This window comes from Topomyia yanbarensis, chromosome 2, assembly GCF_030247195.1.
Source record: "Topomyia yanbarensis strain Yona2022 chromosome 2, ASM3024719v1, whole genome shotgun sequence".
Classification (NCBI taxonomy): domain Eukaryota; kingdom Metazoa; phylum Arthropoda; class Insecta; order Diptera; family Culicidae; genus Topomyia; species Topomyia yanbarensis.
Genome location: NC_080671.1, coordinates 105,973,892 through 105,991,506, shown reverse-complemented (window position 1 = coordinate 105,991,506; position 17,615 = coordinate 105,973,892). Strand labels below are relative to the sequence as shown.

General features: G+C 36.5%; 1 protein-coding gene across 2 annotated transcripts; it reads left to right on the top strand.

Annotated features, from left to right (window-relative positions):
- The first annotated feature begins 7,477 nt into the window (after nt 1–7,477).
- Nucleotides 7,478–9,032, top strand: LOC131679103 (thioredoxin-related transmembrane protein 2 homolog). Of its 2 annotated transcripts, none has more exons than XM_058959663.1 (2): nt 7,478–7,621; nt 7,686–9,032. In XM_058959663.1, the coding sequence occupies exon 2, from the start codon at nt 7,724–7,726 to the stop codon at nt 8,549–8,551; it is 828 nt and encodes a 275-aa protein (XP_058815646.1). In that variant the 5' UTR covers nt 7,478–7,621; nt 7,686–7,723; the 3' UTR covers nt 8,552–9,032. The 2 variants fall into 2 exon arrangements, with proteins under 2 accessions (XP_058815646.1, XP_058815647.1); XM_058959664.1 differs by having other exon boundaries at nt 7,681–9,032.
- The last annotated feature ends 8,583 nt before the right edge of the window (nt 9,033–17,615 follow it).

Below are 17,615 nucleotides of genomic sequence, written 5' to 3'. Positions count from 1 at the left end.
TGTAGCTGACGGCGACCACGATATTTACGTTCTAACAGAAACTTGGTTTGGTGATCGTAATACATGGATGCAACTCTTCGGGGATGGTTATGCGGTTTACCGTGTGGATCGAAGCGCTAACAACAGCATGCACGGCCGCGGCGGAGGAGTTTTGATTGCTGTTCTTTCGAACTTGTCTCCCATGAGTTTGATGTGTAGTATTGAAGTTTTTTGGACGAAGATTACTGCATCGATGAGGAGCTACGTTATTGGAGCTGTTTACATTCCTCCAGAAAAATAACTTAACATTGCGCAGCTCCATCTAGACACTATAAAATGCACTTCTTCTCAGATGGATGCATATGATATGATAGTCCTTAGTGATTTCAACCAACCAGGACTTGTGCCGGTAGCTTCTGGGCATCGATATGCTTACCATAACCCGTTTTTCTCGACAACTAATCCTGCCAACCGCTTAATACTGGATGGGATGGCTTTCTATAGATTTAATCAAGTAAGCACGATCTCGAACCACCAACCACGTTTTCTTGGCCTCGTCTTCGTGAGTGAAGCTTATAGTGTGATCGTTCCGTTGGATAACTATCGTCCCGCTTTAGAAACAACCATTTCTACCGTTAGCGCCCTAGTACGAAGCTATAGCTGTAGATTGTCGTATTTTTCACAAAACTGGTCTAGTTATACTGCGCCCCTCCCTGTTGCTGATCGACTGGAATCAGTGTACTACATGATTAGGTGAAGTATAGATGCTGCCGTTTACCTTTACAGCCGACTACCGCTTGGCTGTATTAAAACATCCGTGCCTAAATGTCAACTTCCTAAGAAGCCTTTCTGGGCTAACGCCATGTTTCGAAATCTAAAACGCCAAATCTCTACGTAGGTACACATATTGATGAAGTCCTTTTTGTCGCACAGTAGAGAAAGTGAAACAAGTCTTCTCATGAAGTACGTCTTTGCAATAATTAGTAATAAGTACCGTAGTTAAAATATATTGCTGTACAAAGAATATGTAAGCGGTATCCAACAACACTTACGACGAAATCTGTAGGGCTTCTGGCAGGCATTGTAATTCTCTCTCACTCACGCGAGAAGAGGCTTATCCGATGTCCAACTATTCCGAGATAAGATAAGTCACAAAATTCTCCGTCTCCACAAATAGCGTGAGAATAAATTTTCCGGATAAAGTTTATTTGATTTTTTCCTTCTCACCGGAGAAAGTGATAATATTTTTATTTCGTAGAAATCAATGAAAGCGTCAAAATATAAACTTAATTTCAAAGAAAAGCGGCAAAGAAGTACGACAGACTTGTTTTTTCCTGTTTTGGAATAGCGACAACAAGGCAGCGAGCACAAAAAGGATACCATGATAAACTCATTCGCTCATTCTCCGGCGATTTTCTTTATCCGGAGAAATAACACGTTGTGTTTATCCGGAGAAGTTGTGTGAGTGCCAATAACTTTTCGTGTGAAAATGTGAGTTTTTATTGTCGTAGTAGAAAATTATCCGGACGCATTTACTCATATGAGCGATAAATGCAATGCCTGGCTTCTGGTCATTCGTTAATACGAAGAGAATAGAAACTCGCCTTCCGTCTAGGTCTAGGATGGTTTACATTTACGAAGCATCGACTACTACAACGGCAAAATGCTTACTTCTCGAGCGGCGGTTGGTGGCTTTCTAGCCAATAGCGCTACTTTGTTGGTCCCTTCGCCACTTCCTCTGCAGCTCGGAGAGTATGCTCGTAACCACTCTGTTGACAGCGTCCCAAATATGTTCGTCGTGTGTATGTGTATGTCATTTAAACTCACACAATTTTCTCACAGATGCATCGATGAGGAGCTACGTTATTGGAGCTGTTTACATTCCTCCAGAAAAATAACTTAACATTGCGCAGCTCCATCTAGACACTATAAAATGCACTTCTTCTCAGATGGATGCATATGATATGATAGTCCTTAGTGATTTCAACCAACCAGGACTTGTGCCGGTAGCTTCTGGGCATCGATATGCTTACCATAACCCGTTTTTCTCGACAACTAATCCTGCCAACCGCTTAATACTGGATGGGATGGCTTTCTATAGATTTAATCAAGTAAGCACGATCTCGAACCACCAACCACGTTTTCTTGGCCTCGTCTTCGTGAGTGAAGCTTATAGTGTGATCGTTCCGTTGGATAACTATCGTCCCGCTTTAGAAACAACCATTTCTACCGTTAGCGCCCTAGTACGAAGCTATAGCTGTAGATTGTCGTATTTTTCACAAAACTGGTCTAGTTATACTGCGCCCCTCCCTGTTGCTGATCGACTGGAATCAGTGTACTACATGATTAGGTGAAGTATAGATGCTGCCGTTTACCTTTACAGCCGACTACCGCTTGGCTGTATTAAAACATCCGTGCCTAAATGTCAACTTCCTAAGAAGCCTTTCTGGGCTAACGCCATGTTTCGAAATCTAAAACGCCAAATCTCTACGTAGGTACACATATTGATGAAGTCCTTTTTGTCGCACAGTAGAGAAAGTGAAACAAGTCTTCTCATGAAGTACGTCTTTGCAATAATTAGTAATAAGTACCGTAGTTAAAATATATTGCTGTACAAAGAATATGTAAGCGGTATCCAACAACACTTACGACGAAATCTGTAGGGCTTCTGGCAGGCATTGTAATTCTCTCTCACTCACGCGAGAAGAGGCTTATCCGATGTCCAACTATTCCGAGATAAGATAAGTCACAAAATTCTCCGTCTCCACAAATAGCGTGAGAATAAATTTTCCGGATAAAGTTTATTTGATTTTTTCCTTCTCACCGGAGAAAGTGATAATATTTTTATTTCGTAGAAATCAATGAAAGCGTCAAAATATAAACTTAATTTCAAAGAAAAGCGGCAAAGAAGTACGACAGACTTGTTTTTTCCTGTTTTGGAATAGCGACAACAAGGCAGCGAGCACAAAAAGGATACCATGATAAACTCATTCGCTCATTCTCCGGCGATTTTCTTTATCCGGAGAAATAACACGTTGTGTTTATCCGGAGAAGTTGTGTGAGTGCCAATAACTTTTCGTGTGAAAATGTGAGTTTTTATTGTCGTAGTAGAAAATTATCCGGACGCATTTACTCATATGAGCGATAAATGCAATGCCTGGCTTCTGGTCATTCGTTAATACGAAGAGAATAGAAACTCGCCTTCCGTCTAGGTCTAGGATGGTTTACATTTACGAAGCATCGACTACTACAACGGCAAAATGCTTACTTCTCGAGCGGCGGTTGGTGGCTTTCTAGCCAATAGCGCTACTTTGTTGGTCCCTTCGCCACTTCCTCTGCAGCTCGGAGAGTATGCTCGTAACCACTCTGTTGACAGCGTCCCAAATATGTTCGTCGTGTGTATGTGTATGTCATTTAAACTCACACAATTTTCTCACAGATGGCTGAGCCCATTCACAAACTTAGTTTCAAATGAAAGGTATAACGCTCCCATAAGCTGCTATTGAATTTTTAGTAGATCCGACTTCTTGTTCCGGAGCTTTGGATTGAAGAGTGCGGCCACGCAGCAAATTCCCATATAAACTGGTACCACCATGATGTCCAAATGATGTAAAACATATAAAAATGGGTGCAACATTACTTGGTTGCGGGTATAGATTACTAATGACCAATCAATGTAGCCTTGACCACATTGGTCGCCTCGCCAAGTTCTTAAGCTAATAACACACCTATGCCCTAGTGAATTCTTGACCAATTTTTACAAAGTTGATTTAAAATGAAAGATACAGTAATTCCATTGACTGCATTATAGTATATCATTTTAATAATATGCTGTAATTTTTCTATGCAAAAATATCGACAAACGACTAAGTGACGAAGCTTCTTGTAGAACGTTTCTGGAAAAACATGATTTGCGGTGTTAGCTGCCATTCTAAAATACCATAACCGATTTCTTTCAAACTTTGCATACATATTAGGGTGGGGCAAAATGATTGTTTTTTCAGTACAGTACTTTTTCGGTTCCTTTTGGGGTCCCAAATAACTGTGCAAAATTTGGGGTCGATTGGTTTTGACCCGGCGTTGCGCATTGCATTTGAAATTTGTATGGAAATTAGTATGGAAAAACCTACTTTTTTGCATTTTCAATTCTACAGACTGCAATTCTTCCTACAGTAGCCAACAATTAGATAAAAGTGTAGTTCAGAATATGCTGAACAACTTTGCCGAAGGATATATGGTGTTAGAATGTCACACAAGCAAGTTATAGTTAGCTTTCAGCATATCAAAATTCGGCCTGAAATATTGTCGAGTTGGAATGTTCAGATGAATTATTTAAAACATTTGCACAATGTCCTATGCATAGTAACGATGAAACGAAACATACTGTATCCCTCTGCATTGCATTATATCAATAGAAGTAAAGATAGAGACCCCACCCTAATACATATTCTAGGTAAAAATACTTAACTCCCACGTTGAGTTTCTGAGAAAAAAATTTTAATTTAAATTTTAAAGGGGGTTTTTTACTCATTTTAAATAAATATTACAATTTTTCACGAAAAATTCACCACACCATGTTCCGATTATTGTACAGAGAAAGTACCTTTAAACCATACCTTGAAAACTGTAGTTACACTGGTTCACGATTTCTTGAAAATACAACTTTCTCCGTGAAAAATTCAATACCCAACTGGAGGGCTCAAGCAGACAAATTGTCCAAGGTATCTTTCAATTGCCCTTGCAGATTGACAGCTTTAGAATCTCTAGTAGATACCACACGGTCATCTGCAAGCTGCCTTAGCGAAAGTGACAAGACATACGGAATCATAATTTTGTTCTTGTTACAAAGGGAATCTTTTGTTTCAGCAACAAAGCTCAATCGTCTGTTGTTGAATATTATTTTCAATACTTATACTTATACCCTTTTGTATACCGGAATAATTATTTCTTTATCAACCCAATATAGCTGAATCCCGTGATTCAACTAATTACAGTGAACAACCAACCGAGATCGTTTCCGGGAAGCACGTTGGTGTGAGGATACCGAACAAAGTGATTGCGGAAACAAATCGCACGAGGAGGCTAAGGCACTCGCGAGAATCTACGGAAAAGTTGGCAAAGGTAAATCGTGACAAGTCAGTTAAATAGCTGTGACAGATATAGCCTTCAGAGTTGTAGGGTGAGTCAATCTGTTTTCCCTTTTATTTGTCGTATTTTCATTATCTTCATTGAGTACACCTGTTTTATTTTTCAATTCTATTTTTCCAAATCGAAAAAACTCAATTTGTCTCAAAGCTCATCTGAGACAATTCCGATTGTCTCAAATGAGTAAATGCGGACGAACAAGGTCAGGCGATTTAAACAGTTTGACGTTTGACTCAACTCTCCAGTGCTAATTGCCACTAGGAACAAATACAATTTGCGAATGCGATTTAAAGGCAATTTCAATTTTTCGCGTTTTCCAACATGGCGGTTCATGTTTGGCTTAAGCTGAAAATTGTTTTTTTAATAATTGGCGCAATCTCGCTTGTATTTTGTTTGTCTAGTACACTTCATTTAGCCAACGAATGTGGGAATTTGTGGAATCGTGTGTAAGTATAGAGGAACAAGATCTCTGACCTAAAGTTTTAATGAAAGTCAGATTGTGGTAAGTTTTGATGTGCAATACCAATTTCACCATTGATTCTTCCTTAATTTGGTGGTGATTACCTAGTATACTGATAAGTTTACGTGAATTGATAATGACTCCGAAAATAAGTATTATTTGTAATTTTCATATTAGACAGCTAAGGGCGATTAAATGGCGCGTTCCCTGGGCGATTTGGAGGCGATTTAAGGACGGGTAGAGCGGCAAAGAAAATGACGGTGGCAAATCGCCCAAATGTTGCAATTGAAATAACCCCCTAATTGCCAGCAATTTGCTGGCAAATTCAAGGGCAATTAGCGCATCCGAGTTGGCCAATAGCCCCCCGTTAGCCAGCAACTTGCCCTTTTTGACTGGGTTATGTTAACATGGACGAATTTTGCGCCGAATCGTATTCTGAGTTGGCAGCACCCTCTCAGATTTTAATGAAACTTTCTGCACATGAAGACTTTGTCACAAAGAGCCACTCTGCATACTTTGTTTCTCCAAAAATGATCTAGACTGTCTTTTGAAAAGGGCCAAACTTTTTAACCATTTTTTTTCAAATGGTTATAGTCCAAAAATGACAAATTCTTCAAAAAATAGGAGTGATTTTCACAAAATTAGTCAAATTTTTGAATAAAAATATTGAAAAAATTCTTTATTGAAAAAAATCGATTTTAAAAACTCGATTTACAAAAAAAAGTCGATTTACAAAAAAAACATTTTTGATTTGGATGAAATTTTGTTCCAAGATAGGTAATTATGTTCCCTACTTGCCGTCAGAATTTCAAGTTGGGCACTTTCAAGGAAAAAAAGTTATTTGAAAAAAACTTTACCTTGTCCAAATTGAATTTTTTTCATCAGTGTATTTTTATCAAAAACTAAACCAATGAAAGTCATAATCATCTCTTAATCCAATAAAACTCAGTTTGTGAGAAGATATTGTCTAATTTAGCAACTAAGTATATTTTTATTAAGGCGTTACAAACATTTTCATTTTTCATAAAATCGATTTTTTTTATTGCTTTATCTGAAAGTACAACTCTTCGAGAATGTTTTCCCAAATTTTTATAGAGGTCCGAAAAATAGATCGAAAGTTACAGCGCTTCCAAGCGCGCTTCGTCTGCCAAGAGCAGTGGTAATTCGAAATTTTAAACTCGATTATCTCGAAATGTCGTGTACTTAAAATACAATTGCCGAAAATCTACTCAATCGATTTTCTTAATTTTTTTTTCAATTGATCGTAATTAATTTTTCTCGTACTTTAACGGTTGTTTTTATGCATAAATTTTTGTTTCATGGATAAGAATATTTTAATACAGTTTTTAAAACAGTGATTTTTTACTAAAAATAATAATAATATTTTTGGCCCCCCTGTTTCTATGGAACCTTCCCATAGTTGGCTGGTCGCAGCATCTAGTTTAATCCGCATAGTTGCCTTTTCGTTTACTGGGCTGTCACAAACGACAAATGTTTTCACCTTTGCTCTTTGCATTAGCGTAGCGTGCACTCAAAAAAAAGTAAACGTTATGCCTATTGATTTTACACATAGATTTTTGCAATTAACGGAGGCATATAGACACTATTTGCTGGCACATAAACCTAATGTGTGTATTTACAAGAAATATTAATCTTACATTCACATTTCATAACTATTGGGCGCATAAAACCCCATTCTATAACAATATGCACATATAACTTATGTGTGTTCATACATAGTTTATACAGTTGACACATAGAAGATATGTGTGCGCGAGATAACAATAGCATTTCTTCTTCATATGAATTTTAAGCGGTTTGAAGCAAATAGAATTAACGTTTGGATTTTTTTCAGTGTGCAATTAGATCAGTTTCACGAACGTCACTGCTGACACAGCTGTCAGTCTCCACCCACGCAAAGTTTTCCTTTCGCTTCATCTGATCAGATTTTGATTCCATTATTGAGCTACTTGAAGAAGTTTTTGACAAGCAGCTTAGGCGACGGTTTTCTCGGCGCACAGGAAGGCATTAATTAAGGTCAGAATTACCATGATTAGGAGTAACGGTGTTAAATAATCAAAAAAACTTGTTTGCAGTGCAGGTTCGGCAAGGTGTTGTCCCTTCGAAAACTACCCGGTAATGTCGTTCAAGAAGGATGTGGTTCTGCTCATTAAACCTTACTATTGGGTTAATATTCTGATGAGCCTTTCGTTTATCGTGGCCAAGCGTGCTCCCATGCTATGCAACTTTTTATGGACTTATCTGTTCAATCAGCAGGATCAGTGCGAATTGGATGGGCGAGAGACAGAGATTCTGTTCTTCCTGCTCATCGTTGTCATGATCCGGACAAGAAAAACTGGAAGTGTCACGATGATTAACTATTTGACGTCCAGTTTCACGTATACGAAGGTTGCAAATCTAGGCTTGTGGTTCTACAGTGATATTCGATTGGGTTTGATATATGGGGTGCTGTTTATTTTGGTTGCGTTAACTCTTCCAGAACCAACATATTCCGGACCGAATAATGTAGTGTACCTTCGCACGGAGAATGGCCTTGACGAAGAACTCGAAAGAGACAAACGTGTTAATTGGTTGGTCACATTCTACACCGTCTGGAATCCAGCTTGCGCAAATTTCGCTCCGATCATCGCTGAGTTGTCTGCTGAGTACAATCTGCCCAACCTGAAGTTCGGAAAAGTGGACATAGGACGGTTCCCAAATATCGGCAAGAAGTACCATGTTTCCGACAGTTCCTTCAGCCGACAACTGCCCACGGTGATACTGTTCCGCAATGGCAAGGAGGTGACCCGTCGTCCCTACTCCGATTCCAAGGGTAAGCTGGTAAAGTTCTTTTTCTCCAGTGATAATGTTAAGGCTGCTTTTGATCTGAACAACCTGTACAAAGAATGTAAAGATAATCCGATCAAAAATACCGGCAAGGCTATTGCCGAGAAGAAGAAGAATTAAGTTGTAGGCATTTATCGTTAAGCATTTAAAAGCCTTTTTGTTGGAATCGTGTTGAGCACTCATTCAGCTTATAAATAGCGTGACGTTTTAATTTATTGTTCCTCGATTTAAGATACAATGCTCGTCATTACATAATCGTGCCGTTGAAAAGAAATCGAATAAGGCGTAGTTTTATGATAGATATTTTCGACTACGTCACGCCATTATCTAACATTGTGCAGAGGCGATAATTATCAATACCCAATCGATGAGCGTGTATGAAGTCGCATTCTGCCTCAAAACAAGCCCTTTCGTCCGTTGTATGTCATAAATAGTTAATTATTAAGCGCGGTAGTGTTAGAAAATTGTGAACCGTACGTTTTCTGTTTTTGCATCTTAAGTCAGTTTCATACGAGTTGTGTTGATTTAGGTTTAAGATTTTATTGAAACGCAATGAAGCAAGCGCAAAATGGTAGTCAATAAATTTAGTGAACGATTGAAATGTTTTTTTTATTTCATTTTATAAAGATTCAAGTCCTTATTTGTTTCTTCCGTGGATATTTAATGTTTTTACAAGATGTGAAAGTAAAAAAAATACGAAGTTACTGCCTCTCCGTCGGGCCTTTTTGACGCAGCTTCCTGTTGCGTGTTGAGATTTTTTTTCTTGGTGTTGCATTAGCTGCGTTGTCTTCGGCGATTTGAAGGTCAGTCCGTCTGCCTTCTCTACCGTTGTCGTTCGCGTCCACGTCCAACTGCTTTAATGCAGTCCACGATCGGAAGTTCTAATTTGTTTCTTGTTCTTACGGGTCGCGTTTGCGGCATTTGTTTTTTTTTGTGGGTTGGAGGTATTTGACGTAATTGTTACTTCACTGGTGGTTATGGAAGTTAGTTTAGTGATACTGGGCACGATCGTTGTTGAGTTAATGTTTGTTACTGCTCGATCCACAGTCGTTGGTTTATCAACCGATTATGATTTAGCATACGACGACTGTGTACCGGTCTTGGTCTGGTGATGGACATTTTGAAAAATATAATCAATTTTACCACATCGATTCTTTAAACAAAAAAATATAAGTTAAAAAGATCGATTTAAAAAAAATAGCATCGGCCTCGCCTATTCCTATATCTGTCGTAACAGATAGAAGTTTTTTAGCAGCCTCTACACAAGGTTTTCCGTGGTGTAGCGGCTGATCACAGAATTGGTACGTAGGAATCTGTCCTGGGTGCGTTACTAATGTTTATTGACTATATGTAGCACCTTGGTTTGATTTGCATTGGATGGTCAGGTAGGAGGGGAATTAGGTTTTGTCGGACACATTCTCATCACACGGCCGCCGTTGCGTAAACTTGGGAAGAAGTTCCCTCAAGTATCTTTCAGTATAAAATTTCTCCGTATTATCACAGAGAACAGACATCCATGATCGAACAATAATATTTAAAAAACGTGTGTAAACATTTGAATTAATATACGATAAACACTAGCGCCGCCACACTAACCTATCCCAACTATCCGTCAAATCCATTCCAGAACCGGTTCGAAATCCTGAATGGATTCAGTATGGAATCTTGCTCAAAGAAAACAACCGATTCCGACTCTATCGGTTGATGCATTTGAGCTAGAATTCATGCTGGAAGTCCGAACCAGTTCCGGACTAGTTTGACTGGGTAGAGGAATAACCGCTGCCAATTCTGTCGAACTCAGCCACAAAAAAATATGACGACAGTTGCGCTCCTGGTTTGGATATCCCAACTACCTTCGAAACCGTTAGAGATTTTACACAAGTTTAATGCTGAAGATGGACGTCTGTTCTCTGTGGTATTATGAATTTTTTTTGATAATCCGGCACCAGGTCATGTAGCTTTGTTTCTATAGCCTCATCGTCTACACGGAAACGAAAAACTACCTAAAATTGAGTTCCTTTGACTCAATCTCGTGGTATCGTAGAGGAAGTTAAAATTAGGTAGACCGTGTTGAAGGTAGTTTCCATTTAACCATGACAAAAATTACAACTCATTGATAGGTTTTTTATACTCAAATTTAAGATGAATTTACCGAATTTTGAGTATACCCCAAACAACTCAAAAGTACCTTCCTCCAAAGAAGACCTCGACTGAGTCGAATCTCTCGTTTTGTTTTTGACAACACTAATACGTGCGAAAGCGACGCACAACTCAAAAGTAAGTTAAAAGAACTTATTCTGCAGGTTGTTTTATTTAACCGTGTATATATGCTGGGATGCTATATAAAAACTCATTTCGCTCGAAAACGCGTTTCAAGCTGTTCTGCGAAGCAACTGGTTCTGCTTAGCTAATGTTTTTGAACATAATCGCATGACGTAGATGATGGAATTGCACAGTCGCAGCTTAGCTTCCGCTAATGACTCAACAACTGCTCTACTTCACGAATCGATGGTCAGGACAATTCGAAAAGTCAACATCAACACAGTTGGATCGCATCGTGGAATAAACCAGCTTTGCATTGTCACTCATTGTTTGTTTGTTAAGCATGTGGGAGCGTTATACTGGGTTTTACGATCAAAAATTGGTCAACTTCTAATTGATGCATTTTTTCATCGTGCATTTCAAAAACCTGCACACTACTCATTTTAAAGCGTATGTCTACTGTTTAATTTTCTCTTTAGTTAGGCCATTTCAAATCTTTTTTAAAAATTATGCCACCCCCCTCCTTCAAAATCGCTGAAAAAAATCAGGGGGCAAATAATTTTTTTTCTAATAACCTAAGTTAAAAAATTGTCACGTTTTATAAAACAATAATAGGTTTCATAGAGTTTTGCTTTTCGTCATTAAAAACTATAATGGTGGTTTTGGAAATTGCCATTTCATGATTTATCTATTTTGACCATAGCCTAAAATTCTCATACCTATTCAATGAAAGACGGAATTCAGAGAATTCATCTTCGTCCTTTCCCTGCCTTTTTCGTCGCAAAATGCACGAAAAAATAAAACAATAAAGGCGATGTTCCCTCCTCTCTCGATTCTACGAAAACGAGTAGCAGCAGCAGCGACTTTCGTTTTCTTATGACAATCCGAAGCTGCAATTTCGTTTTGATGCATGCTCAGTAATTTTCGATTCTCATTCATTACGTGAAATTAATGCAATGGACATATAATAATGCAACTAGAACATAGTTTAAATGAGAAATATGCACACCGATCAGGCTTCCGTCTTACAATACCATCATTAGCTCGCAAGTCTACAGAATCGAGCATCGACAAATATTTAAGATATTTAATCATTGCTAGTGTATTTTCGATTCCCCAGCAGTAAGTTCAATATCGAAGGCACCAATATCATTCAGAATCTCAAGGCGAAAACGAGCGTGCGGAGAGAATTATGAAAACGCTCTGCTACGTGCTTGCTTTGTCCTAGCCCGTTGTCTCATTTTCGATTTCGCAAAGTGCTTAAGGTATAGAAAGAAGCTTCGTTCTTTCGTCAGTTTCGCCTGATTTTGCCAAATGAAAAAAAACATTTTCCGACTCTGATTTTGACCATTCTCGGGTAGATACGACGTCCGAATAAAATCGTAGATCCAGTCAAACATCAAACGAAACGTTTACTGTTCGCGGAAGGAAGGACCCGCCTGTGAATTTTCAATCTAACATCTCCTGGAAAGGCCTGAATCGATTCCATTGTAAACGCCACAGTGTTGCATGCGAAAATAATATCGATAAGGAAACAAACTTGTTATAATGTTGTTTCACCTTTAAATCCATACCTTTATTATACTACCTTGACTTAGCCAGTCTACCAACTGGCCATTTCTACACTGAGCAAAAAGCATCTGAGAATTTCATAAGTCTCGGCATATGAACCAGCCTTCTGACGATGCCATTGAAGGCTTTCGAATGTCATAGACAGGCTTATGAATTCATTTATCTTTATTCATGCACTCCATAGACGCACAAATAATGTATTTCATAAAACAGTCTTATGACTTCGCTCCAATATATGCGTTTAAGAATTTCATAAGTTTTTCTCATGAAACCCATATGAGATCTGTTATTGATTCTATAAAATTATATTTTGTTTTTCATAAACATCTCTTTTGTGAAAAGTTCATAATTGTTTCTTATGAATTCAATACTGGCTTGGACGGTCAACCAGGAGCTAATAGTTTCAGTCCAGCACTTTTCGGTTACCGCTGTTTGAAACAAAAGAAGTGATTTTTAGTCAAATTGCAACAAAATTTTAAATAATTGTTTTTTATGTTATTCAATAAATTACTGTGAGCATTAAATCAGTTTACGTGGCTTTGATTTTTACAGAAGATATCCTATTATTTGAAATGAAATAAGATGTGCATATAATTAGTGTCTGGCGCGTATTTTATTATTATCAAAATCATTTGAGAAATAACATTAATTATCCTTCAGTTGTCAAGTCCAGTTTCCCAGTTGTCTAAGCCCAGTTTCCCAGGAAATATTGACGAAGCGTTGCAAATTTACAAATTTTAATATTTAATGAGAGTTCTTCAATCTTCTGAAGGGATCTACACTTGGTGGTTCATTTGTCCCGAATTGAGTTCTACAAGATGAGCACACTAATGAACTCATGATGAATGACGTTCATGTTTGACAATTCTTGGTGGTTTGTTTACTTTGTCAGTTGCGTGAGTTTGAGTGCAACTGGTGTTCATCTGTTACAGTCAAACTCACGTAACTCCTATGTAAACAAACCACCGAGAATTGTCAAACGAAGTTCACCCGGCTCATTTTGTGGGGTTATGTCGGTTGGTGTAAAACCTAATAACCTCTCAAGGTTGTTTTTACTGTTGATTTTCTGTCTACTAAAAACGATCGAGGAATGTCAGCCATGTTCTATTTTTATGCAAATTCACAATAATATCCATAAATAAAAACTTATGGCATTCATTCGAACATTGTGATGAATTTCATAAGACTGTTCTATGAAAATTATTATTTCTACTATATCTTCTGCTTATAAATGTCAGCAATTTTCATAAATGGGCACCTATGGCGTTCAATCGGACATTTTCATAAATTTTATAAGACTGTCTTATGAAAATAATAAGAGATGGATTTGGAAAATTTCCCCTCCAAATCATAAGACAGACTTATAAAATCCATTTAAAATCCTTATGTCTGAAAGTCATAAGACGTTTTTATGAAAATTCAATGTAAATTTTGCTCGGTGTATGCAATGTATCTACACTAAGAAAAATTGTATGGTAACCCTTGCCATATGAGGAGGTTAATTCGAATTTGAAAGTATAGTGATTTTTAGCCGACTACAACATTAGTTGACATTAACTATATGCATGTTCAAGTTTACTATACATGGGATCTGTACCTTAGTAGTAATATTGAACACTACACCGTAAGAATGACCATAGAAAGCGAAATACTCAGCATAACTACGTGCATAGTTATCTTGAACTAACACTGTTTGTGATAACAAAACCAGAAGAGTTATAGCATGATAGTAAAAATGAACAATCTGTTGTATAATTAACCATTGTAAGTTGATCGCTTGACATAACAATAAGCATAGTCACCTTGATCTGGAACTGTTTGTAATAACAAGAACATTGCGATTTTGACATTTCCTGGCTGGTTATTTTGAGGAATATCTGGTTTGTTTAGAAAATTTCGGAATATTTAGATAATTGAAAAAAATCTCGATTTTTTTACTTCAATACATACATATAATTTTTCTTAACCAAAAACAAAATATAAATGTTTAAAATATTTGAATTGTTAACAAAGTTGAAAATTATTTATAATATTTCTTCAACCGGATCAAGTGCATGTTATCTATTTTATGAACGTGTATAGGAGGGCCATCAAATTCTTCTGCATCATGAACTGTAGATTTTAGCGTACTGTCACTCACTTCGAATGAAGCAAAATGATTAATGTATCCCAGTACAAGCCATTCGTTACTTACAATGAAAAGTTGACTACCACAGATAATAAGATCTTAAATCTCAAAAAGTTGTACACAAGCCAAGTTACTTGTAGAAATGGTTAAAAAATATCCAATCTTATAATCTGTACCTTTATATGATACTGAATTGCTCGTGTAAAAGTTAGTAGAGGGTAACGCGTATCTATGAAGTAAGGTTGAGTAATTTGAATTTCTAATGTCAAGACGAAGAGATTTTTTGTACGTCAGATTCATGGGGAAAAATAATTGTTTTTTAAATTATTAGCAAAAACTAAACTGGCTTTACGACAGAGTGTCAAACAAATATTAACTCGAGAGCTTATATTTCTACAGTACTGTTTGAATATTTGATGAAACGCTTCGAATCTGAAGCACCAAAGATTTCTAAGGGGTCCGGAATAATGAATCGAGTCAGTATAATGTAAAACAATGTGATGCTTTGGTTTTAATGTAGTACTGAACAACTTCATATACAGTGTGTGGTGATAAATAATTTGATCTTGTAAGGTATTTAGTATCTCAATTGTAAAAGACGGAAGTAACACTAAATCTACTAATTCTGTCAGGGAACAGGCAAAGTCCCATACTTTATCATTTCTTGGAATCAAGTCACCAAATATTATCGGAAAATAATGAATAAACATCATCATTTCACGAGCTGTCATTTTGAATGCAACCTTGGATATATGATGCCTGGAAATTTTTCGAAACGTGTTTCTTCTTTCCGTAAAACCAAAATCAAATACGCGAATTTTATGATTGATTGTTTTCAATGAAATTTTTAGGGTGCCGATCATGTATTCGAGAATATATGATAAATCATAATTACAAATGCCATGAGAAAAAAAATCATGCATGATATCAACGGCTTTGTTATTAACAACGTGAAAACATGCAAGTCTATTGAAATCTGATGGTTCTTTAATACCAGATATAATCAAATCTTTACTTTTATCATTATCGTAATTTTCTATATTCCTCATCAACGTTTTATCTATTAGAACTATTTTTTGGCTAGTATATTTATCCGTTTTACAAAAGCGACAAAAAAACATTGCGCTGAATGATGGAGCAAAGCCAGTTAATGTGTTTATACCCAAATTATCACCTAAAACGTTAATCAGCACAAAATACACCTTAAGATTTTTTCCAGTAACGAATAAATCTATCCCTACTTGCTCTAATTCTATCATGGTATCTACTAACTCTTTGAGTGCAAGTGACGGTCCAAGTTCAGACATAATACTAGAGTTCAGAAATCCAGCTACGAAAATATTTTGTAAACGCGAACGGTAATATGTAGGTATTGTCGGAAAACTGTAATATAATCCGCAGACTTTATGTACTCCCGAATGAGCACCAATCGCATCGTTAAGTTCTACATCATCCGAAAACAAATAAAATGGTATCACTAGCTTATCCTTGTACTCATTTCTTATAGTTTTCCACAGAGATCCGTTTATTAAACTATAAAAAAAAATCTTTTGACTCTGAAGAGCGCATGTAGTCAAATGTTTCTTCTAAAATATTCCCTGATTCAAAATATTTCTTGATTTGGAATTTGATCGGCATTAGGCATCCTTTTGGGCAAGTCTTTCCTTCTCTATTTATATATTCTAATGGCACTAGATCATCATTCAATTCATGTAATTTTAACTGTGTTTTAAATCTTTGTTCTGAATCAATAAATTTAAACGGATCTTTCAAATCGTCAAGCAACTCTCCAATGATTCGATTTTGTGGGACCTGGCATATCTCTGTCAAAGCATTAACGATTGGACAAACAATTTCTGATGAGATAGTTTGTTGTAAGTTTATAACTTCGTTTCTAGGAAATGTTTTTTTAGCATACATATTTAACGAAAAATTCAAAATCTTTTCTCTCAGTGTATTTCTAATGTCAAGTAATTTTTCCTCCACTGAGCAAAATTTACTTTGAATTTCCATAAAAACGTCTTATGACTTTCAGACATAAGGATTTTAAATGGATTTTATAAGTTTGTCTTATGATTTGGAGGGGAAATTTTCCAAATCCATCTCTTATTATTTTCATAAGACAGTCTTAAGAAATTTATGAAAATGTTCGAATGAACGCCATAGGTGCCCATTTATGAAAATTGCTGATATTTATAAGCAAAAAATATAGTGGAAACAATGATTTCCATAGAACAGTCTTATGAAATTCATTACAATGTTCGAATGAAAATCATAAGTTTTTTTATGGATATTATTGTACCTTTATATAAAAAATAGAACATGGCTGACATTTCTCGAGCATCTTTAGTAGACAAAAAATCAACAGTAAAAATCAACCGTTAGAGGATATTAGGTTTTACACCAACCGACATAACCCCAAAATGAGCCGGATGAACTTCGCTTGACAATTTTCGGTGGTTTGTTTACATGGGAGTACGTGAGTTTGAAATTAACAGATGGGAACCCGTTGCACTCGAATTCACGCAACTGACAAAGTAAACAAACCACCGAAAATTGTAAAACATGAACGTCATTCATAATGAGTTCATTAGTGTGGTCATCTTGTTGAACTAAATTCGGGACAAATGAACCGCCAAGTGTAGATTCCTTCAGAAGATTGAAGAGAAAACTCATTAAATGGTAAAATTTGTACATAATGAGCAACGCTTCGTCAATATTTCGTGGGAAACTGGGCTTAGACAACTGAATGATAATGATTATTGCTTCTCAATTGATTTTGATAATCATAAAATACGCGTCAGACACTAATTATATGCACAACTTATTTCATTTCAAATAATCGGATATCTTCTGTAAAAATCATAACCATGTAAACTGATTTAATGCTCATAGTAATTTATTCAATAACATAAAAAACAATTATTTAAAATTTTGTAGCAATTTGACAAAAATCTCACTTCTTTTGTTTCAAACAGTAATCAAAAAGTGCTGGCCTGAAACTATTAGCCCCTGGTTGGCCGTGCAGGCCAGTACTGAATTCATAAGAAACAATTATGAACTTTTCACAAAAGTGACGTTTACGAAAAACAAAATACAATTTTATAGAATCAATAACAGATTTCATATGGGTTTCATAAGAAAAACTTATGAAATTCTTAAACGCATATATTGGAGGGAAGTCATAAGACTGTTTTATGAAATACATTATTTGTACGTCTA